This window comes from Grammomys surdaster, unplaced genomic scaffold, assembly GCF_004785775.1.
Source record: "Grammomys surdaster isolate TR1022 unplaced genomic scaffold, NIH_TR_1.0 61, whole genome shotgun sequence".
Taxonomy (NCBI): domain Eukaryota; kingdom Metazoa; phylum Chordata; class Mammalia; order Rodentia; family Muridae; genus Grammomys; species Grammomys surdaster.
This window is the reverse complement of record NW_021604563.1, coordinates 21,127,779-21,152,024: the sequence shown is the minus strand read 5'-3', so window position 1 is coordinate 21,152,024 and position 24,246 is coordinate 21,127,779. Positions and strand designations below refer to the sequence as shown.

Below are 24,246 nucleotides of genomic sequence, written 5' to 3'. Positions count from 1 at the left end.
TGTGTATGCTTGATATGAAAATTGAGGAGACACACATGCACTTGTACACAAGTATGACAGCAGAAGAGGACACCATATGCTCTACTGTATCACTCTCCACCTTATTCATTTGACCCAGGGTTTCTCATTGAACCTGGAGTTGGACTGACGGTCAGCAAGCCCCAGAGATCTTTCTTGTCTCTGTCTACTGCAACACTGGGGTTATAGCTATGCTCTGTGTCATGCCTGTTTATACTTCTTCAGGAGATTTGAACACAAGTCCTCATGCTTGTGTGTAAAGTGCTCTTACCCACTGGGCTATCACCCTAGGCCAAGGAAAAAATTAAACACTGAGGTATGATTTAATTGCAATGCTATAATTGTTCTAATGTATACATTGTTAAAAAGTAAAGATGGGGAGGGATTTTACATAGAGGGGGAGGAACCATCATTCTGTAGCAATTCTCATCAAAATTGTAGTGGCTGTATTCATAAAACTAGGCAAAAGTTCCTGAAATCCATATCAATATGCAAAATAATGCATATAGTCAAAGATGTAAGGTATAAAATGGTCAAAGCTAGAAGGAAAACAGCATCTGACTGAGACATACTACAGAAACCTAGTAACCAAAGTAGTGTAAGACATTGGCCTAAAGAAAGACAGACCAGTGGAACAGAGTCAGTATATAGAAATAAACCCATGCCAATACTACAGATAAAAGAACTTTTGGACAAAGGTGCTGGAGAAATGTCAGCCATTTCAATATATGTTGCTACAAAAGCTGCATTCAAAATACTGAAACGTAATCTCCTTTCATGTCATATGAAGGTCAACTCAAGGTGGAACAAAAACATAACTATAAGCCCTGAGAATACTTGAAAACACCTATGTGTCTTTCTGCGTGCATGTGCTTCTCATGCCCTTTCCTCTCCTCTATTCGATTGTTTGTTTTGTTCCATTATGCTTTGTTTTCTTATTTATTTGCCTGTCTGCTTTCTAAAGACAGAGAAAGAGGCATGCACTTGGAGGTGGGGATGAAATAGGAGGAGAAATTGTGATTAGAACATATTTTATGAAAAAATGTCTTTTCAGTTAAAAAAAAAAACAGAAAGAAAACAAACAATAAATGCTAACCAGAATGTGAGATAAAAGTTATTTACCATTGGTAAGAATATAAATTAGTTATTAGCCCTTATAGAATCCATTATGGAGGGTCTTTAAAAAAAACCCTAAATACAATTATCATATAATCCAGTCATACCACTCCTGGGTATATACCTCAAGGAATTTAAGTCAGCATACAACATAAATACTGGCATATCCATTTCAGCATTATCCAAAATAGCTGTATAAGAGAATTAACATCTCTTTCCACCAACAGATAGATGGACAAAGAAAATATAGTAAATATACACAATAGAGAATTATCAAACACAAAGAAGAAAATTATGTTAATTTTCAGGAAATTCAATGGAAATGAAGATCACAGTATTAGATGGAAGACTAAGAAAGATAGATCCAATAGAGGGCTAATATACAAAATATATAAGGAACTCAAGAAGCTAACCACCAAGAAACCAAGCAACCCAATCAAAACATGGGGTCTAGAATTAATTTTCTGCTGTGAAAAGAGTAACTATGGTAACGATAATGTATATTTCTAAACACTAGGGGAAAGGATTTTCCATTTTTATACCATTTAAAAATATCAAATGTTTGAGTAGAAATGCAAGCACTGATTTAAACATTAAACAATGTATATATCAAAATATGTTACCCAAATACTATGTGCCTGCTAAATTTTATTAATAAGATAAGAGCATTAGCCAGCATGTAGAAACAGGCTCTAGATTCTACATATGTACACTAATAAAATCACCAGAATTCCAAACCATACTAGGTGCTAGGTAACATTATCCCCTAAAACATTCTTAACAATCTGAGGGCTGAGCAGTAGCAAGCTTCCCACCTGCACTTGGGGCACGTTTCCCTTGTATAAGGTAAGGAGATGATTTATATTCATAAAACCATTATATTTTAAAAGTGTGTGATTTGTGTTTTGAGAGTGGTTCCTACTGTGTAACCCAGGATGGCCTGGAATTTATTCCAAGGCACAGGTTGGTCTCAATCTCCTAGAAACCTTGCTTCAGCTCCTAAGTACTATGACAGCAAGCATGTGTCACTATGGCCAGATCAATTCAGCTTTAAGAAACCATTGAAAGTAAAGACACTACTCTTACCTGTGGTGTGGTGAGGGTAGTAGTGCTACTCATTGTATCTTCCATCTGCTGTGTCTGAACATCCAATGTTTCAAATTGATGTTCAAATTTGTCCATTAAGGCAGAAATCTAAAACGATATGGTCATAAGAAAAATGTATCCTCAAAAGATGCTAGCTAAATATCAAGTGAGAATGGTACTTCTTTATAGTTTACCTTCTCAAGGTTCATACTCCTCAATGTAGCATCCATCGATTTAACTACACCTGCCATGGATTTTGTCACCTATGTGGAATACAAAACCAATTTGGCAACATGTAAACTTGGTAATCTTTTATGCATACTGTTAATATATCAACTTAGGAAACTTGTCTATAACTTCTTTTACAATAAAACCACATCTATGCATCTTGGTATAGGCAATATTTTACATTACTGATGTTTCCTTAGTAAACAGCTAATAAAATGGTTAAAAAGTCCACTGCCAAAATAATTTTCCTCACTAAATCCAACTTTCCATGAAGTTATTTATCTATACCCTATAATAACTTGTAACAGATGAAGACTTCTGGTTTGTTTAAGTTTTCTTATTCTCCTTGAACTCCATCAATGTTACTTTGATTGCCAGATGCTTAGTCTTACCTTGCCCATTGTTACTGCAGTTTGAACTCTGGCTGCCACAGCATCAACCCTAGCACTCATTCTCAAGAAATTGATTGCTTGGTTTTTCTGACGGATTGCATTTTCAGCATGTATTCTTGCAACTTCTGTATTGCCCTTCTGAATGGCCTGTTTTAAACAGAAGTAAAATAGTGCTGGAAAAAATAACAAACTAAGACACCAGTGAAGACAAAGATCAAAAGTACAGATATTTTAAAAACATAAATGACACCATATTTACTCTAGTTTATAAGAGATCTAAATTAGCTTTTGGATAGCTAATTATAATTAAAATGGTAAAGGAAAAATGTACAGTCCTATTTTCTTTTAATCTCATTATTGAAAAATACATGTGTAATGACAGTTTAAGATATTAGAACATGCTGCACATATCACATACTTTTAATTCCACAATCAGGAGGCATAGACAAGCTGATTCTGAATTTGAGGCCCGCCTTATCTACATATCAAGTTCCCTTGCCATACAGTGAGACCTTGACACACACACACACACACACATACACACACACACACACACACATATATATGAAACTAAAAGTTAAAGATTGATCCTAGCCATATCTCCATGTTAATTTCACTGTAGTTTAGTATATACTATCCCAGTATATGTGTGTATATATATACATACATATATATATATATTACATAGTTTGTAACAAAAGTAGGTGCATAGAATATACTGTTTTCTTTCTTGTTTTCTCTCGTGTGAAAAAAATCACTTGAAGTTAAAACAAAACTACATCATCATCATTTCTAAGGGCTACATTATACAGATGTTACATGTAGTAAAAAGCTATGAATCTTATATAAAGTGATCCTAGATGTTACACAGACATTAAGCAGTTTCTGTATGTTTTCACTGAATGTGCATGTGTAATAGGAAACCAGCCTTTTCCTGGTATAATCCACAGGACCAGGGATAACACTAAAGGAAGAACAAATTTATCTAAACAAAAAACTTTAAATAAAATAAATGGTTCAGACAGTCCTCTAACACAACAAAGTAGAACCAGGTAGTAAGAGAAATTCACGAATGAGATTTCAATTTTCAATAAAATAAACAGCAATTTTATAACTCTACTAGTATATATAGCTTTACATACTTTACAAATGTTTTCATTAAGACAAATATCTGGATATTGAATTGCTGGATACAGATGTATATTCAAATTTAACTATACGCCCTATGATGCTTATAACAGTGTTCATATAGAATAGTGCTCTTGTTTTAGTCACAGGCAAAGTAATCAAAATAAGTCTATATCATTATTATTATTATTATTATTATTATTATTATAGTCTATCATGATCTAAGAAGTAAAATGTAGTACTTTTCCATGGATAGAACCTATAGCTGACACTGCTTGGGTGGCCAAGAATCTGAGACTAGATAGGCTAGAGGCCTAAGGAAAAATCAAATACTACTGTTTTACTAAAGCAGTAGTTTTCAACCTTCCTAATACTGCAACCCTTCAATAGAGTTCCTCATGATATGGTGATTCCAATGATAAAATTATCTTACTGTGTCTTCATAACTGTTATTTTCCTATCATAATGAGTCAGAATATAAATATCTGATATACTGGATATCTGATATGAAACCCCTGAAGGGATCTCAACTCACAAGTTGAGAACCTCTATACTAAAGGAATGTCTCAAAGGAATTTGGGGACAATAAAATATCTCAAAATGACATACTGCTATACTTATGGATCAGTGCCTTGCTCAGCCATCATCAAAGAAGCTTCCCCCTGCAACAGATAGGAACAAATACAAGAGCTCCAAGCCAGACAATGTACATCAAGTGAGAGACCTTGAACACTCAGTGCTAATGTGATGTCTCTATCAAATCCCTTCCCTTAGTTCAGGGAACTCTGCCTGAAGAAGAGGCAAAAAGATCCAAGAGCAGGAGGGGATCGAGGACAACCAGAAAACAAGGCCCTCTGAACAGAACAGGACTAAGTACATATGAACTCAGAGACTGTGGCAGCAAATACAAGGCCTGTATGGATCTGTACCAGATGAATTCCTAGAACTGACAGAAGTGGACACATTCCTCCATCTCCAATCAGAAGCTCGTTCCAATTGATAAGCACTTGCTAACACACAAAGAACTAGATGGCATCTTTGGCAGTTGCTTGTCTGATAATGTTGGGTCAAGGCATTTTATTTTTTAACCCCTTAGAGGTTCTTTGCATATATATATTATGGCTTCCAGTTTTGTTTTTATGTATCCCTGTGCAGGACTGTATGTGTTGCTGTGCTTCTTCTTTTTGTTGTTTTGGTTTTTTCCTGTTTGTTTCTGGTATTCTATTCCAAATTAGCTGTTTTTTGTTTTATCTTATTTTATTAGTGTTCCTTAGATGCCTGTCTGTTTTTTTTATTGGATGTTTTATTTACATTTCCTATGTTGTCCCCTTACCCCATCCCCCACCCACCCCGGAACCCCCAATCCCCTCACCCCTCCTCCTTCTTCTCTGTGGATGTAACCTCTATCTACCCCCCGACTCCCACCTCCCCACCCTCAAAATTCCCACCCCCTGGGGCATCCAGCCTTCATGAGGTCAAGGTTCTCTTCTTCCACCTATGCCCAACAGGGCCCTCCACTCTTACATATTCAACTGAAGCCCTGGATCCCTCCCTAAGTGCTCCCAGGCTGGTGGTTTAGACCCTGGGAGCTGTGGTTGGTTGGTACTGTTGCTCTCCTCATGGTGCCGCAAATCCTTTCAGCTCTCCTTCAGTCTTCACTCTAACTCCTCTATTGAGAACCCCATGATCAGTTCAATGGCTAGTTGTGAGCATCTGCCTCTGAATATGTCAGACTCTTGAAGACCTCTGAGGAGATATCCATATCAGGCTCTTATCAGCATGCACTTCCTGTCTTCCACATCAGCATCTACCTTTGGTGATTGCACATGGGATAGATACTCAGGTGGAGTGGTCTTGAGACGGCCCCTCCTTCAGATTCTGTCCCTCACTTTGTCTCCATATTTGCTCCCTTGAGTATTTTGTTGCTCCTTCTAAGAAGGACCGAATCACCCCCACTTGGTCTTCCTTCTTTATGGGCTTCATGTGGCCTGTGAGTTGCATCTTGGGCATTTCTGAGACAGAAAGGGAGTAGATCTGGATGGAAAAACTGGGTGGGGTGGGGACTGGGATGAGTTGGGGGAAGGGACTCCATAGTCAGGATACATATTATATAAAATTATTTTCAGTAAGAGAAAAAATGTAGTACTTCATTAATTTTTTTTTGACTAAAGCGGAGACTGAATATGCTGGTACATATATGGGAAAAGGGAACTCTTATGTATTGTTGGTGGGACTATAAAGTACCCTAGCCTTTTAGGAATCAATATAAAAGTTCCTGAAAAGTGAAAAATAGAACAAGCATATGATCTGATTTTGCTTCTCCTGAGTATATATTCAAAGCCAGCATGCAATACTGTTTATGATGGCACCATTTATAATAGCCAAGTTATGGAATCACTTTAGATGCCCAACCATAGATATATGGACAAAGAAAATGTGGCATTTCACACATACTGGAATACAGTTCAGTCATAAAGGATATAATTGTGACATTTTCACAAGAGTGGACAGAAGTGTGCATCATCATGGTAATTTTAATAAGCCAGACTCAGAAAGACAACTTATATTTTCTTTCAAAACTAGAATGTAGATTTGTGTTTAAAGACATGGAAGCAGAAGGAGGGAGTTTTGGTGGGGGGACCAGCAGGAGGAGAGAGAGAGAAAAGCGAGGGTAACAGGAAGTGAATATAATTGAAGTATAATTGAAGTATATTATATACACGCATGAAAATGCTTTTGTAGATTTTTTTGTCTCTCTTTTTTTTTTTAAGATAGAGAGAGGGACGGAGAGTCAGAGAGAACATAATGTTGGGAAGATAGTTAGGTGGGGAGGATCTGGGAGGAGTTGGGGAAGGGGAAAAATATGATCCAAATACATAACAGAAAACAATTAATTAAAAAAGGAAAAATCAAAATTAACACCATTATCTTTTACATTACATAAATTAGTTTTATAGTTTTTCTGAATATTTTACATGTATTCCACCATGTTGGACGTTTTCTTATTAAATGGCTATGTATTTATTATATGTAATATAACTTTTTCTATATTACTGATTTTTTGTTTTATATGTGATTACAACTTTTAAATAGATGTCTATTTATTTTACTGTTCTTTACACATCACTTTATCTCATGCTAATTTTTTATGATTCTTAATGATTTAATTTCTGGTATTTCAATATGTAATTACAATTGTGGCTTACATGTTCAAATTATTGATCTACATTCCCACTCAGTTTTTTTTATTTTGATTTAGGTCCTCCTAAAGTTACCCAAGGTGGCCTTGAACTCTCAATTTTTCTGCCTGAGCTTCCTGAATAGCTGAGTAACTGGGATTGCAGGCGTATACTCCAGGTTTGCCTCTCACTCATGCATACCAACAATAATTGCCTTCTTGATTGAAACATTTTCTCCTTTAATATATTCAAGGGATTTTGTTAGTTTGATGCTCATTTTGTTCATTTTAAGTAATTAAAAATTCCTACAAAAGAAACACCTGCATGTGAATACAGAATTAAAGTGGAAAATAATACTTCATATTAAAAAGGCTTTCTCTCAACTCAGTCACTCACTCTCTGAGAGCCTAGCATCTTGTAAATGGAAAGCAGCATTTTAGGCACTGGGAATTTAGTAGTGAACTCGAAGAAATCCCTGGGTTCTTATGGAACATACAATCCAAGCACAGTCTAATAAGCAAGACGATTAAAAAATGTAAAGATGGCAGGTATATAAAGGGGTGGCACATGACCTTATTCTAGCACTTGGGAGGCAGAGGCAGGCAGGCAGGGCAATCTCTAAGTTCAAGTCCTACCAAGGCTATATAGTGAGACCCTGCCTCAGAGAGACAGAGATAGAGACAGACAGACAGACAGATACACACACACACACACACACACACACACACACACACAGAGGGGAGCAGGAGCGGGAGAGAAGTAGGTTTCAGGGAGAGAAACAAAATAATGACATGACAGTAAAAAAAAGGGGGTATGAATTGGGATGGGAAGAATAAAGCAATTATAATCTCAAAAATTAAAACAAAATATTTAAAATAATAAGAAAAGTTAAGATTTTGATTCTTGAATTTTCAGGGCCTGAAAGGACTTTTAATGTAGTGAGATGTAAAGAAACATGAAATATAGAAAGGCTTCTCTATCTTAGTGAGAGGAAGGAAGCAAGCCAGTCAAGTCATGGATATTTAGCACAGCAAGCAGAAAAATGCCAGTGAGAAGAAACAGGGCTAGTGGCGGGGTGGGGGTCAACACAACTGAAGAAAGTCTACAGAATGGGAAATCAGAAATGAAATCCATAATAAATCAGATATAGCTTTGGAGCCATTTTAAACCTCTGAAATTTTATTTGGAGAGAAGAGATTAACATATAGTTCTAAGCAGAACACTGACAAGTTATGAATTCTGTCTTTCACATACTTGCACTGGCTGCTGTGTTAGGACTACTTTTATGGGACTGAGGGATGCAGGTCAGTAGTTCAGTGGTGGAGTACTTGTCTAACAGGACAATGGTGTTGGGCTTGATTCCTAGCACTGAGGGGGGAAAAACAAAACTGAACTAAAAATCATTATGGGAACAGAGACGGAACAAGGAGGCCAATTTGAAGATTATTTGCAGTAAGTATTGTAAGATAAAGATGCCCTGGGTGGAAATAAGTACACTGAACTTGGTAAGAAATGATCAGATTCTAAGTATCTTTTAAAGACTTGAAGTATCTTTAAAAGATTCTTGAAGTGCCAGATGTGTGTATGAAACAAAGTTAAGCATAATGCAATTTTAAGGCAGTTTTCTTTTTTTTATCTGAATGACAAAAAATGCCTTACAGGCACACAGGAACACTGTACTGGAAGAAGATGGCCTATAATGAGCTGTTTCAAGTTTGATTTTTTTCCCCTTGGTCATCCAAGTAGAAGCAATAAATAGCTGGAAACAGTAGTCTTCAGTTTAGGTACACTGGCTAGGCTAGATTTATCCATCATTATGCAAACAAAGCTAGAAGACAAGATGAATTCACTTCTAGAGTAAATGTAGGATGGAAATACAAAAGGAAACAGTACCTTGAACAGACATGAATGTGATTTCCTAAAATCCAAATCGAAAACGTGTTTGAAAGAAAGGGTAATGAACCCTAACAAATGTTATTGGTGGTTTAAATAAACTATGGATTAAGAATGGATGAATGAAATGAGCAGTGCAAACACTCTTGGTGTCCAGATGGGGAGAGATTTAAATATAAGCAAACAACAAAAGAAAAAACAACAAAAATTGATGAAAGTAGAAATAGAGTTAATAAAAATAATGGGCTTCTCAAAGGGTTTTGAAAAAAATGAAAAAATTGGGTGGGGTCAGGAAAAGTACTGGGTACAGAACCTAATGGTCAATTGTTTCCCTAGTACCAAAACCAAATAAACAAACAACACCCCCTCCCCCAAAAAACCCCTCAGATAACAACAAAAACCATGAGAATATCAAGAGGCAAAAAAAGGCTCTCGCATAAGAGCTTTTAAAAGTTTAAGGATGAGTATGTGGTAACACAATTTATTGAGCACACGGGAGAAAACTGAAAATGTTAAACAGATTATTGCATGAGTAAGGATGACTGGATGAACAGGCTTCAGCACAGAAGAGGAGTAGACTCTGTTTGATTCTTAGAACCATGGCCAGTTCATCTATTTGTAGAGGAAGGAAGGACAGTCTATGGCAACTAAGGCAGCTATCTACTCAACAAAATAGAAAGCAAAAGCATCAGTCAAATTTAAGTAAATGAGATCTTGAAAAAGAAGCCATGATGTGGTCACTGAAGTGAATGTAAGAATACATAGATTAAGGAAATACATTATAATCCATCACCATATCATGGTGATTCTCTTAAGTCTTTTTATATCTAATAACTTGGAAAAAAATGTATAAAAGAACACTGAACATACTCTTATGCAGCCATTTTTATTGCTAAAATCAATCCTAAGGACACAATCATAAAATTCTAAAAAGATTTATATTCAAGAATAAGGTACTTCAAATATCAAAAGAGTTTAGAAGTGGAGACACAGTTCAGTTACTGAATACCTGCCTAGCATGTGTAAGGCCCTATGTTCAATCTCCAGTACTGTTAACAAAGAAAACACCAAGACAGCCGTTACTTAGATATCCAAAGATAGAGGAATAATTGAGTATAATATATTTACATGATAAAATGGTGTTTCATTAATATAAAAGAGCTACAGATATTGCAGATAATAAGCTAATAGGATGGGAGGGAAACCTCATGATTTAATAACAACAACAGGAATACATAAACCATTTTTCATGTCCTCTAAGTACTAACAGTTAAATACTTATTGTGCATCAGATACTAATGCTAAAATATTTAACAAGAGATGTTTCCTATAGGTAGAAGAAAACAAAAGAGTAAGTAAAGCATATACCATATGTAATAATACTTATTACACAAATGTAATAAGTACTTCAGTGAAAATAAAATGAGTGATATAATAGGGTACTTTAAGCTAGGTAGTTAGGGACAATCACTTGAAAATAAATGACATTTAAAGTGAATAACTATGAGAAACCAGCCCTACAAATACATGGAAGAAAAAGAAGTTTGTCCAAGAAAAGGACATAGGTAAAGAAAACTTAAAAATAAGGCTGAGCTGTATGTACTGAGAAACCAATTGTGTTCTGGAGCACAGTAAAGAGAAGAGGTTGGAGACGTAGGTAGAGTGGATCAGCTACAGCCTTCAAGGACTCTAGGTTTTACATTAGATCTACTGTAAGACCACCTGGAATCTATAAACTAGTAGTTCTCAACCTGTGGGCTGCAACCCCTTTGGGAGTCAAATGACTGGGGGTCAAGTGACCATTACACAGGGGTTGCATATCATATATCCTGCATATCAAATATTTACATTATGATACACAACAGTGGCAAAATTACAGTTATAAGGCAGCAATGAAAATAATTTTATGATTGGGGGTCACCCCAGTATGAGGGACTGTATTAAAGAGTCACAGTGTTAGGGAGGATGAGAACCACTGCTTTAAACAAAAGACTAACACAACCATAATGCACTGTTTAAAATGACTACTACAGCTATCCAGGGCAGAAACAGCCAGAAGACAATGGTAGATCCAGATAAAACAACTGAGAGGTAGAGCAAGAAAGCAGCAGCTGAGAGGGCAGACAAGAAATGATGGAGTCTGGTTTAGAGTATGAGTGGCAGACGTGTTAAGACATAAGGTCTATTTTGAATATAGACCTATTATGGGCAACAAATGAGCTAATACATAAAGTAACAAAGACTCAGCTTCTGGCTTGTACAAGAGCATGAGTTCTTTACTAAAACAAAAAATAATGGATCAGAACCAGGTATATTTTTGTGTAAACAGAAAGCTGAACTCAAGAATTTAATTGGGGAGAATAGTAGATTTAAGAAGTGGATTAAGTAGAAATGATAAAATCATGGGCTAATACTCAAGTCTAGAGCAGAAGGCAGAACTTTAAGAAAGGAAAATACATACCTTCAAATTCTTACCATCTCATTAATAGCTCAACTTGGTGTAACCAGGATGTTCTTTACTGAAGTCATTTCTGTCTTTTTGCTGGTCATATCCAACAGGTAATTTTGAATTATCTTATTATATATTTTGCCTGCCAACCCTTCTTGTCATGAATTGCTTCTGTCGCTTTCAGGCCTGGATCTTCCCCAATTGTTCCTTTCTGATCTTTGCTGCATTTTCATTGTTCATTTCTTTCCCCCTATCCTACTGCATTTCCCAGACTGGTTTAATTAGCTTGGTGTGGTCCTTTCTGCTTACTCTCTCCCACAACTGCTCACAGTTCTAGCACTAAATCTTATCATATTCGTTATCTCCTCTTAGATTACTGAGAAAATTCATTTATTAGGCCACTACATCAGGTAACATATATCAGTTAGCATATAAAAAGCTCAACATTCTTCCTCAAACAACCTGATCCAAAATTGCTGCTATTTTTACACTGAAACAAAATCCATCCCCTCCATCTAACTATTTGCCCAAACTGGAATTCAAGAGTCACTCTTGATAACTTCCTTTTTTCTCCACCCTTATCAGTCAGCAAATTCATATTCTACCTCACCAATAGTGTTTGGTTTTGTAAAACTTTAATTTTTATAACTGCTTTGTCTGAATACATGTCTATAGACCCCTTATATGCCTGGTACCTACAAGGGCCAGAAGAAATCAGATTGCCAGGAACTGGAGTAAAAAAGCTGTGAGTCATCATTCGGGTACTGCAAATTGAACCTGGGCCTTTGGAAGAGCAGCAAGTTCTCTCTTTTTTTGTGGCTTTTTGAGACAGGGTTTTTCTGTGTAGTCTTGGCTGCCCTGGAACTCACTCTGTAGACCAGGCTGTAAAAACATACACCAAAGTGCTCTCAACTGCTGTGGTGGTTTGAATATGCTTGGCACAGGGAGTAGCACTTTTAGGAGGTGTGGCCTTGTTGGAGGTAGTATGTCACTGTTGAGGTGGGCTTTGAGAGACCCTCCTCCTAGCTACTGGCAAGGCAGTCTTTTCCTGTTTGCCTTCTGAAAAAGATGTACAGCCCTCAGCTCCTCCAACACTTCATGCCAATGATGATAATATACTGCACCTCAGAACTAGTAAGCCAGCCCTAACAATTAAATGTTACCCTTTATAAGAGTTGCCTTGGTCACAGTGTCTGTTCACAGCACTAAACCCCTAAGTAATACAACTGCTGAAAAATCTCTTCAATCTTTCAAGAGCTTTTAAATTCCTTACTCTGTCCCTGTCCCCATTAACACTTTACTAGCAAAAGCAACTTATTGTTTCTTGTTTTAACAATCACCATCCGTATTTTGAACAACAAGGAAAAATGTTAATTAAAATTTTCCCTTTGACTGTATTATTGTTTCTGAAAGCTTCTTTTTACAATCTATTTTAAAACTTTCATATGTGAATACTGTATTTATAATATCCTCTCTCCCTCCAGCTCCTCCTGTGCCCTCCCCATTCCCTCTCAAATCCGTGCCCTCTTTTGCACTCATTATTACTGTTATATCTGTAAGCTGATAAATACAATCTGCTCAGTTCATTTAATGTTGCTTATGCATATATATATTTTAGAGTTGACCATTTAATATGGAAAAACAACCAATAAGGGTACTAATCTCTCTGATTCTCTTTCTCAGCAGTAATTAATTGCCTATAGCTCTTTATCATGGGTGAGGCCTTGTGAGATTTCACTTGTCCACACTGGCCAGTAAACTGGTGTTGTCATTATCCAGGTCTTGTTCTGGTTATCAAATTGTTGAGAGTTGGAAGTTGCAGCTTTTCTATTTTTAGTTTCAAGGGTCCTATAACCTATCAGTCTGAACACTTTTTATTTTATTTTATTTTATTTTTTGTAATTTAACAGTAAGTAATTTAAACTAAGTGCATCATTGCTAGGATAGACAATGAATCAGGGAATTTGAAGAGGAAGCAGGTTCTCAAAAGACAACTTAAACTATTCAAATGCTTTAGATTAAAACGTAGTTAGAACTCCAATGTGTTAAGGCTCAGAAAGACAAAACAACTTATGTTGTCCTTTATGTGTGAGTTCCAGCTTCTAATAGCTAAATGTGTATATTTAGGTTGGAGTAAGTATAGGTAGAGACCAGAAAACGAGATAGGGGTGGGTCCATGATGCTTTGAGGGAGGTACAAAATAACAGAATACAGAGAATTTATCATAGAATGGGAGATGAGGGAGGAACAGGGATAAGAGAGAAACACCAAAACTAAACATGAAAATGGCATAAGGAAACATTCTACGAAGGTTAATTATAAACAAATAAACCAATAACAAAACAAAAACCCTTTCAAAGAAGCAAGCCTCAAAACCTATTTGTCACTGTTTTGGTAAAAATGAACAAAACAAGTAGCAATGGCCACAAATTGTCCACAAAACAAAAAGACAAACATTAACAGATACTACTATTTCACTGAGAAGCTACCAAAAGCTGAAAGGTAAACTCACAGTATGAAATCTGGTTAGTCATTTCCTATCTCAAATATCTCTTCCGAGTTTTAGACAACAGAAGATAGTTATCAATTGAGTACAAAGTTAAAATTTTGGAGTGTAATTATTCCTTCCTCAGTTGGTAAACAGCTTTCATACTTAACGCTGTCATCCTAGGCAGGACATAATTTTCATGCCCATTCTAATAAAAGCATTAAGAAATACTGAGTTCTCTATTCCTTTCTCAGTTAGCTTACACAATTTGCTCCATTTTACAAGGCATACAATCCTTTCCCTGACTTATGGTTTTATAAAAAAAAAATTCTCTTAATTTTCTTGTGATCTCTAGTTTTTGCGGGAATATACTTTGGGAAAGTGTTCCTAAACTGAGGTTGCTTTATTCAAAGACCCAGATGACTTCACAGTTCTGCAGTAATATGATCTCCCCCGCATCTACTCTTAACCAAAGCACAAAAAATGCTACAGACTTATGCAGGAATTAAAGTTGCATGTTCTTGTTTGGGAATGTGCCTCCCCTTCTATGATACTGGCCATTCTAAGAGTCCAGTTTCCAGTCTAAAGAAATGAGGCCATACCATCTAGCCCTGCATATATGTCTCTGAGGCAGGGAGTAAAGAAGTTCTTCTATGGTTCTGTGGGATGAGTTTATACCTAATATACAGTCCTCTCCAGGACCTGACTTGTCCAATATACTTACCATGTAAACTATCCAAGATTAATGCTGAATCAAATGGTATTCTTATAAAAGTAAGATATCCCATTTGCTGGAAGAGTTCCTGAAAGCTTTCTTTTATAAATATCTTCCCACCTATCATCTTGTCTATGAGGGCTTCCTCTCTTCTACTTTCAGCTATCTATCCTTTTACAGGAAATTTCTCCATAGGCTTTAAAAGAAAGCTTTCTTGTCTTTAGGGCCCTGTTTATAATGTGTTGTACTGTTCTTTTTTTCATGTTCTCCTCCTTTAAACTCTAATCACAGCTCGAAGACCCTCATTCTCAATAAAGCTAATTCCTGAAGAGCAATTATATGTCAGTTCCCTTCCTCAATCAACACTTATGGTGTACCTTTCCTTTTATCTAACATTTCCTATAAGATTTCATTTACAAAACAGATTGCAAGATACATCCACCCTGCAGAGCAGAGCATGCTGTTTTTTTTTTTTTTTTTTTTTTTTTGCTATAACAGATTTGCCCCTCAATGAATAAAGTGGAAAAGAGACCTAGGATGTTTCCTGATTCAATTTTGTGCTTCCTTGTACACACATAACCATACACACACACACACACACACACACACACACACACACACCTACACACCTACAAAAACATACATGCATACCATATACAAAAAGAAGTGTAAAAAGAAAAAAGTTCCCACTTTTAAATTTCATAAAATAAAATATTTTAGCATATGGATCTACATATGCTTAACTACCTATGTTTAAGTTTCCATAGAAAATTATTTAAACATTTTGACATTTTCAATTGTCAAAAAAATGTAAGCAATGGGTTAGGACAGACCTGGAGTATAAATGAGAAAAGATGAGGGATAGAAAACCAAGGAAGAAACTAGAAGTTACATGAAAAGAAAAGGTAAACTGTGGAGACATTTCTGAGGAACATAAGCACAAAGGACTAAATACAAGCACAAGGAATATGACCCTGCTAGTCAATTGATGGCATGAAACATTGCTTAGGATGAAACAGTGGTGGAATATTCTTCACAATCACTATGGTTGTGCTTACCTGAGACCTGAGACTTGATACCTTTAAAAAAATCATGGTGTATTATTAAAACCCTCAGAATATAAAACACTCAATCAAAAAATCTATTAGGGATTTCTCTTTTCTTGTTAGAGTCGAACATATATTTTTACATAAGTTTGACATAAAATGCCATTGTGAGCAAAGTGTTCAAAGACAGTAATTAGCATACATTCATTATATATAATGATGGGTTGAAAGATTTTTTCTAGGAAGTCTATCACACATTTTGACAATATCCATGCCTTATCTTCCCCTTCCTTGGTACTTTAAATGCAACTCCACATAGGTGCCTCCGTCTCTTTCTCTAAGTTTTTCTATTATAATTCTCTCAAATAAGAAAGGACAAAATGCTCAGAAATAACTCAATTTAAGAACAGAAGTATCTGAATATCAAAAGCAACACTAACCTCAGCCCTGATACCTGAAGAACTCCTATAGTTCCACCCTGACATAGTTCCCCAGGTAGCAACCTCAAGTCCTGCAGTGACCTCAGCATGCTAACTTGAATTTGTGAGAGGAAAATAAGAATACACGTGAACATACAGGACTATCTGAATATTCTATAATGTAAGAATCATATTAGCCATTATGATTATTAGAAATTATAAATAGCCTAGATGTTCATCAACAAATAAAAATGGGGTATATATAAATAACAGAATATTTTTTGTTGTTGTTGCTTTGGTTTTTGTCTTTTATTAATTTGTATTTTGTTTTGTTTTGTTGAGACAAGGTTTCTCTTGTCCAATAGCCCTTATTGTAGTGGATGGAACTTGCTTTGTAAACCTGGCTGGCCTGGAACTCATAGAGATCCACCTACTGGGTTTAAAAGGCCATGCCACCACACCAGGCTTATGAGGTGGGGGGCAGACATCTGTGTGAGGGGGTACTGGGAAGAGTGAGGGCTGAAATTGGGATGTAAATAAATAAATAAATAAATAAATAAAAGTACTCTTTCCTTCAACCAAGGAAGACACACTCAAAGAAAAGAAGGCCAAGAGGAAAAATTTTCCTGTCCCCCAAGCCTCATGAAAAAGCTGGAGTCCAAATAGGTGAATTTTCTGAGAAAAGGCCTAAGAACTTCAGCATTGGACATCTCATCCAGCCCAAAAAATATCACTCGCTTCCTCAAATGGCCCTGTTATACTAGGGAGTAGAAGGCAAAGGGCCATCCACTATAAGTAGCTCAAAGTACCTCCTGCCATTAACTAGTTCCCCCAGGCCATGAACCAACAAACAGATCCAGCTGCTTAAGCTTGTCCATAAGTACAGGCCACTGATAAAGTAGGAAAAGCAAAGGCTGCTGGCCCACGTTAAGAAATCTGCTGGCAAAGGGGATATCCCAACAAAGAGACCACTTGTCCTGTGAGCAGAGGTCAATATAGTTACCAGTTGGTGGAGAACAATAAGTCTCAGCTGGTGGTGACTGCCCATGATATAGACTCCATTGAATAAGCAGTCTTCCTGCCTGCCCTGTGTCACAAGATGGGGGTCACATACTTCGTGATCAAGGGGAAGATCAGGCTGGGGCGGCTGGTCCACAGGAAGACAGGCACCATTGTTTTTTTACAGGTTAACTTGGAAGATAAAGGTGCTCTGGCTACCTGGTAGAAACTGTAAGATCCAATGACAATGAGAGATGCATGAGATCCGCTGCCACTGGGGAGGCAACATCCTGGGTCCTAAGTCTAGGTATTAAATCAGCATTTCCTACTACACGCTGGAAAAGGAAAAGGTCAACAAACTTTCCTTTCAACTGGGTTAAATGTAACCTGCTAAGTTTTCTGTACATAAAAATAATTTAAAAATTATCCTGTAAAAAACAAGAAAGAAGTCATGAAATTCACAGGTAGAACTATCAAAATATCTTGAATGAGGTAACTTAGAACTAAGTGGACAAATACTGTGTGTATTCTCTCTCTCTCTCTCTCTCTCTCTCTCTCTCTCTCTCTCTCACACACACACACACACACACACACACACACACACTCACACACACACACATAAACATTAGATGTTAGATCTTCCATAGGCAAGCTACAGTCCCAATAACCACAGATGTTAAGTATAGAAGAGACGAGGGGAAACAGAAGAATCTCCCTGGGAAGGAGAAATAGAATAGAACATTATAGATGGGTAGTGTGTATTGGGGAAAGTGGGGGAATGGAACAGTATGATCAAATAGGGTTGGGGAGTGGAGGAGGTAAGAGAAGGAATATAAGGGACAGTGTAAACTAAAAGCCATTGACGGGCCCCATGGAAATCTGGTACAGTAGAAGCTTCCTAAAATATATACATATACAAAAGAAATTTAAATGGGATAAATGAATAAAAGGAGGCAAAGCCCCAATTAGACATCCCTCCAATTCCAGAAATGGGTTATATATAATTGAGTTGTTGACTAAAGGGACCCCATGAAAACCTCCAAACATTCCAGGCTATTGCCAAGGATGTTGGTTGTTTGCCTTATGGTAAGGCTCTACTGCTAAAGACAACACCTAAATAACTCATGGAACAAGGAGAAGTCAAGATAGTCCCTATCAAGAGCCTTCATCCCTAGTGACTAGTGTTCATGGTACTGAGAGGTACCCTGCATAATATAATAGGAGGATCAAGGTAAACTCCAACCTAGATACAAACTCTTTGATCTTACATACAAGATACACTCATGCAATAGTGGTACAGATGTAGAAATAACCAACCATTAGCATATTAGATTTAAGGCCAAGTCTGTGAGACGGAATACATATCCAACACTGCCTAGGGGACTAAGAACTAGAGACTTCATAGGTCAGGGACATAGTGGAATTCCAAATACTACTATTCCACTAAAATAACATATTAATAAAATGACTCCTAATGACATTCTGCTATACTAATAAATTGGTGCCTCACTCATCCATCATCAGAGAAGCTTCTTCCTGTAGTAGATGGGAACAAATACAGAGACTCACAACTGGAGAATGTTCTAAGAATGAGAGACCATAGGACACTCATTTCTAAATGGGACGGTTCCATTAAGCCCCTCCACACACGGCTCTGGGAACCCAGTGAAAGAGGAAGCTGAAAGATGTAAGAGCCAGAGGGGATGAAAGATACCAAGGAAACATGGCCTTTCAGACACAGCAGAACTAATGTAGCACACAGGAAGTAACAAAGACTGTGACAGCATGCACAAAAACTGTACAGGTCCAAGCCAGATGGGGTCCCAGCACTGAGAGGCTGAGGTAGACATGATCTCTCATCCCTAACCAAGAAGATATTTTTAAGTGACAACAGCTTACAAAGGAAAAAAAAAATTACCCTAATGGAGTCTCACTGGGTATATAAAACACACTTAAGGGTAGGTCCTATGCCCTAGGAGTAGATAGTCAACAGAAAACAAACTCAATGATATTTTTGAAAACTTTTTTGTCTCATATTGCTTTCTTTGGGCATTTCCCTTACTTGTACATTATAGTTTCTGATTTTTTTAAATTGGTTGTATGTGTGTACATTTCTTGTGCTACTCTTTTTAATTATGTTTGTTTAATTTGTCTGTTTTCTAAAGACTGAAAATGAAGGCATGGAAATGATCGATGGGAAAAATCTGGGAGAAACTGATAAAAGGGAAACCATGATCAGAATATATTACATAAAAATTAATTTCAATACAAATAAAATAAACTAAATAAGAAATGGGTAATAGAATTTTATATATTCTTCCACCCCAAAGAAACAAAAATGGCTAAGAAACAATTTTTTTTTAAATGTTTAGTAGCTTTGGCTATCAGGGAAATGCAACTTAAAACTACTTTGAGATTTCATCTTACCCCAGTCAAATAATAAAAATCAAACAAACAAAAACCCCAATAACAACAACCACAAGAACAAAAACCACATAACAACAAATGATGTTTTTAACTATTGGTAACAGTGTAAACTAGCTTAGCCACTATGGAAATCAGTTCGGAGGTTCTTTAAAAAGCTAGTAATACATATCATTCAGCTATTCTACTCTTGGGCATACTCCCAAAGGTAGTCCAGGGTTCAACAAGAAAGCAAGCTAAGCAAGCCATGGGGATAAGCCAGTAAGCAACACCCCTCCATGGCTTCTGCATTGGCTCCAGCCTCCAGGTTCCTGCCCTTTCTTGAGATTCTGTCCTAGCTCTCTTAAGGGAAGGACTAAAATAAGGAAATGTAAGCTAAATAAACATTTTCCTCCCAACTTGCTTTTTGGTCATTGTGTTTCACTGCAGCAATAGAATCCCTAAGTACCCATATCCTAATACTGAGATCCTTGCTCATCCATATTCACTGCTGCTCTATTTACACCGACCAGGAAATGAAAACAGCCTAGGTGCCCATCAACTAACATATACATAATGAAAACATGTAATATTATTCACCTGTAAAGAAAAATAAAATTATAAAATTACAGGTAAATGAACAGAGCTTGAAATAATCATCTAGACTGAGGGAGCGAGCCAAGACACAGAAGGACAAAAGCCACCTGACCAGTTCTGTCTCATATCTGGGTGATAGCTTTGAAATTTTAGATACATTTCTTTCAACTAGAGTACAGAGAGAAGTCAAGAAACTTGGAGGTGGAGGTCATGGGAGGAGGCTTCCAAGGGAACATTGATAAAATGTAGGAGGTATGAAGGATACGGAACAATGGATCAAGGGTTGGGGATAGGAGTTCAAGTACAGGGGGGAAGTCAGAGGGCAAGGAACACAAAAGACCTTTGCTGTGTTGGCAAAATTAATGCCAACTTGACACAAATTATAATTATCTGAGAGGAAGAAACCTTGATTGAGAAAATGCTTCCATGAGTTAGGGCTGCAGGCCATCCTGAAGAGCTTAATGGGGGAGGGCTCAACCCACTGTGGGTGGTGGTGCCACTGCTGGGCCAGTAGTCATTGGTTCTACAAGAAAGTAGGCTAAGCAAGCCATGAAGATAAACCAGTATGCAACATCCCTCCACGGCCTCTGCATTGGCTCCAGCCTCCAGGTTCCTGCCCTTTCTTGAGATTCTGTCCTAGTTCTTTTCAGGGAAGGACTAAAATAAGAAAATGTAAGCCAAATAAACATTTTCCTCCCAACTTGCTTTTCGATCATTGTGTTTCACTGCAGCAATAGAATCCCTAACATACTTGGAAAAAAATGGAAACCTACTACTGTAGAGGCATCCTAAACTATATGCATATATAAAAAAGTTTAACTCTAGTACCCTATAATGGGGGCAAGGAGGGAAGGACAATGCCTCTCTCAAACACCATGGGCTACAAAACAAAAAATCCAGTAACAGATATGAGTTACCCTTTTCTGACTTGTTTACCATTACAGTCTGATAGATGCATTCCTATCCCCAAAAATTTCGAGCTATTGTCACTGTTTTGGTTACCCCTTCCAGATCTTGAAGGTAAGACCTTACTGCTGAAGATAGCACATACTCAAGTCATAGAATATGGGGGAAATCGAGCTAGATTTGAGCTTGAAGCTTTGTCCCTACTGGCTAGCTTTCTTGGCAGGAAGGTGCTATGCATGCTATGGAGGGACTGAAATAAGTAATAGTTTTACCCAGCTGTGAGCCCTTCAAGCAACAGTACTGAGTGGCCTGTTTAAAATATGGCCACTAGCGCATGGGAGTAGCCAATAACGTTTTTATTAGCTTTAAGACTGTTTGACAAGATGGAGCTTATGTCAGGTACCTTTGGGGGGGGGCCAAGAGTCCAGAGCTGGGCAAATCTACTACTATTAATTTGCTAAATGGACACAGTATTAAACTTCTTCTTAAATACTTTCCTTTATAATCATAGATCAGTACAGCTCTCAACTTTCATCAGAGAGGCTTCCTTTTCTGGAAGATAGTGATTAGTACAAAGACCACAACTAGTTAATGTGAATAGAATAAGAGACCATGGAGGCTCAGCTCTAAATGACGCATCTGTATCACTCACCCCCACTTCACGGCTCAAGGATCATTGTCAAAGAATGAGCAGAAAGAGTGTGAACCCAAGGTGGTAGATGAGTACTACGAAACAGAATTGTCTAGATATGACAGGCTACTGACAGCATATGCAGGACCAGTACAAAATCAATCCAGAAAAGAAATCCCAGCCAGGATGGGAGAGCAGATCACAGAGTCCCACCATTAGTTGAGAAGCTAAACACAACTGATGGCTGCTGGTAAAAAAAAAAAAAAAAGATAAGTTTTCTTCAGGGATGTGGCCCAAGAGGCTACACAAGTGCCAATAGCAGTCCTACACCTATGCACTTACTGTTCTCACTAAGCAGACTTGGTGAGTTTAAAGTGAAACCACAAGAAATTGGGAGGGAATAGTGGAAGGGCTAAGAGAGGGACTGCTGGGGAAGGGGTGGGAGTGAATTTAATGGAAACACATCAGATGTATTCCTGGAATTGCCTAATAATAAAAGGAAAACATGAGAGAAAACCATGGAAAGTCGCATGTGCACAACCTAATTAACATAGCATGCTTGAAAATGTTACCCTTCAAAAGTTTTACTTTTAAGTCTGGCACTTACCTTAGTAACCTAGATTTTGGGATAACATCTAGAACTGCTAAAAATGGCTTATAATCTAAGCAGAAAGTGGCATAATAAAATCATCAAATAGATCTCAAAAGATAATTTTTTACAAGGAGCAGATAATTAAGAAAAAATGTTTAACATCCTTAGCCATTACGGAAATGAAAATTAAAACGAAACGAAGATTTCACCTTAGCTGATCAGAATTGCTATTATTATCTAAACAACATTAAATGCTAATGAGGATGTGGAGAAAATGCAACCTTTATGTACTGCTAGTAGGAATATAAATTAGTTGAGTCACTATGAAAATGAACTAGATTATTCATAGGATCCAGCCATGACATCCCTGGGAATATATTTCAAGGACTCTAAATCAACATGTAGCATAGCCATATTTATTATAGCAGTATTCACAATCACCACGTTATTGGTTGGGTATCCACCAAGAGCTGAGAGAAGAAAATTGTTATTTACATATATGTCCACACCCAATGAAGTTTCGATAGCCATCAGAGGGAGAATCAGATTTTGTTTGCTGAAAAATGGATGCAAATGAGGAACATATGAGTATGCAAAATAAGTCAGACTCAGTGTAAGTCTATTTTATCACATTTGTAGATCCTAGCTCTTATACAGATACATGAATACAAATATGCCTATAGGGCATGAAAGCTAGAAGTAAGACTGTGTGAGGTAATGAACATGGGTTGGAGGGGGAATAAAGAGAAGGGTGTTGCATGAATATTGCCACAATACATGATATACCTGTTAGAAAATGTCTGCAAAACCCATTATTATGTACAATGAATATACAGATAAAAATGTTTCACTATGGCTGAATTGTTTGTGCAGACAGTAGTAATTTGTGTCAAACAACTAATTTCATTCCAGAGATCTGGAATTCTAGCATGTTCTAGGTAAAAAGTACAAACATAATTGATTATCAACAAAACCCTCAAAATTCTATGTCCAGAGCTTCTCTGATAAGCAATGTTTTACATTGTTATGATTTGCTGGAGAACTTAAGCTTGTCCCAATGTGACTCCATTGAAAAAGTATTCTTAGAAGTGTGAACCCAAATCTCACAGACTGCCCCATGTAGGGGTTTTCTTTGCTGAGTCTGCGTTGAAATCATTTAATACATTCCTGAGGAAAACTACCTACTGTGTCCTGTGACTCTTGCTAGTTAATAAATGAAACACAATATACATCAGTAATCTGCAATGTTTAGATATAAAACTTTAGAATGTATGGGAGTTAGAATCAGCAGAAATGGGCTTCTCAAAATGAATGGAATTAGCTAAGGACAAATTTTATTTGCAGTAACTCAAAAGTACACAAATTTTAAGCTATGTTTACACATATAAATAGCAATGAAGTTTAAGCACAGTAAATAAGGCATTATCAACAACATAGCTCAATGATTTACCTACAGAGATGTCATATAATTAACTTACCCTTCTATATCTAGTTGTACTTCTTTTGTAGATTAGAAAAGTAAAATTATTAAAAGTGGTCTACCTTTTTTATCTTGGCCTTTTCAGCTTTTTCTTCTTTATCACACTTCTTGGCATTTCTATTAAGTTCTTTTGCAGCAAACTTCAAGTTAAATAAGTGTTCTGAAAATATAGGTTAAGGTTTTCTAGTCAAAAAGTCATTTGTCCAGCATAAAGACCTGACAAATTGATTTTAAAATCATTAAAAATGTTCAGATACTATTATAATTTAAAGCAACTAATCACAAAATTTCTGAGAAATTTTCTGAGAGAAAAAATTATTTCTTTAAAACTTCCTTTCACCCAGAAATCAAGTTAGTAGAAGATACAATATTAATTACAAAAGAAAAATAACTACTCTGAAGAAACTAGGTTTTAGTCAAGGTCGATGTCATCAATAATAAAGTATGCCAATATTATTTACTTTTTGAAGTGATGTCTTGA

At 36.8% G+C, this 24,246-nt stretch overlaps 1 protein-coding gene across 1 annotated transcript in view; it reads right to left on the bottom strand.

Moving 5' to 3' along the window:
• LOC114632103 (charged multivesicular body protein 1b-2) overlaps window positions 1-24,246 on the bottom strand; it is a 40,261-nt gene that overhangs the window by 4,562 nt on the left and 11,453 nt on the right. Inside the window, exons 2-5 of the mRNA XM_028780605.1 lie at window positions 23,828-23,925; window positions 2,841-2,987; window positions 2,415-2,483; window positions 2,221-2,328 (exon numbers count right to left, since the gene is read on the bottom strand). Of these exons, the coding sequence (XP_028636438.1) occupies window positions 2,221-2,328; window positions 2,415-2,483; window positions 2,841-2,987; window positions 23,828-23,925 (422 nt within the window). The remainder of the gene's footprint in view (window positions 1-2,220; window positions 2,329-2,414; window positions 2,484-2,840; window positions 2,988-23,827; window positions 23,926-24,246) is intronic.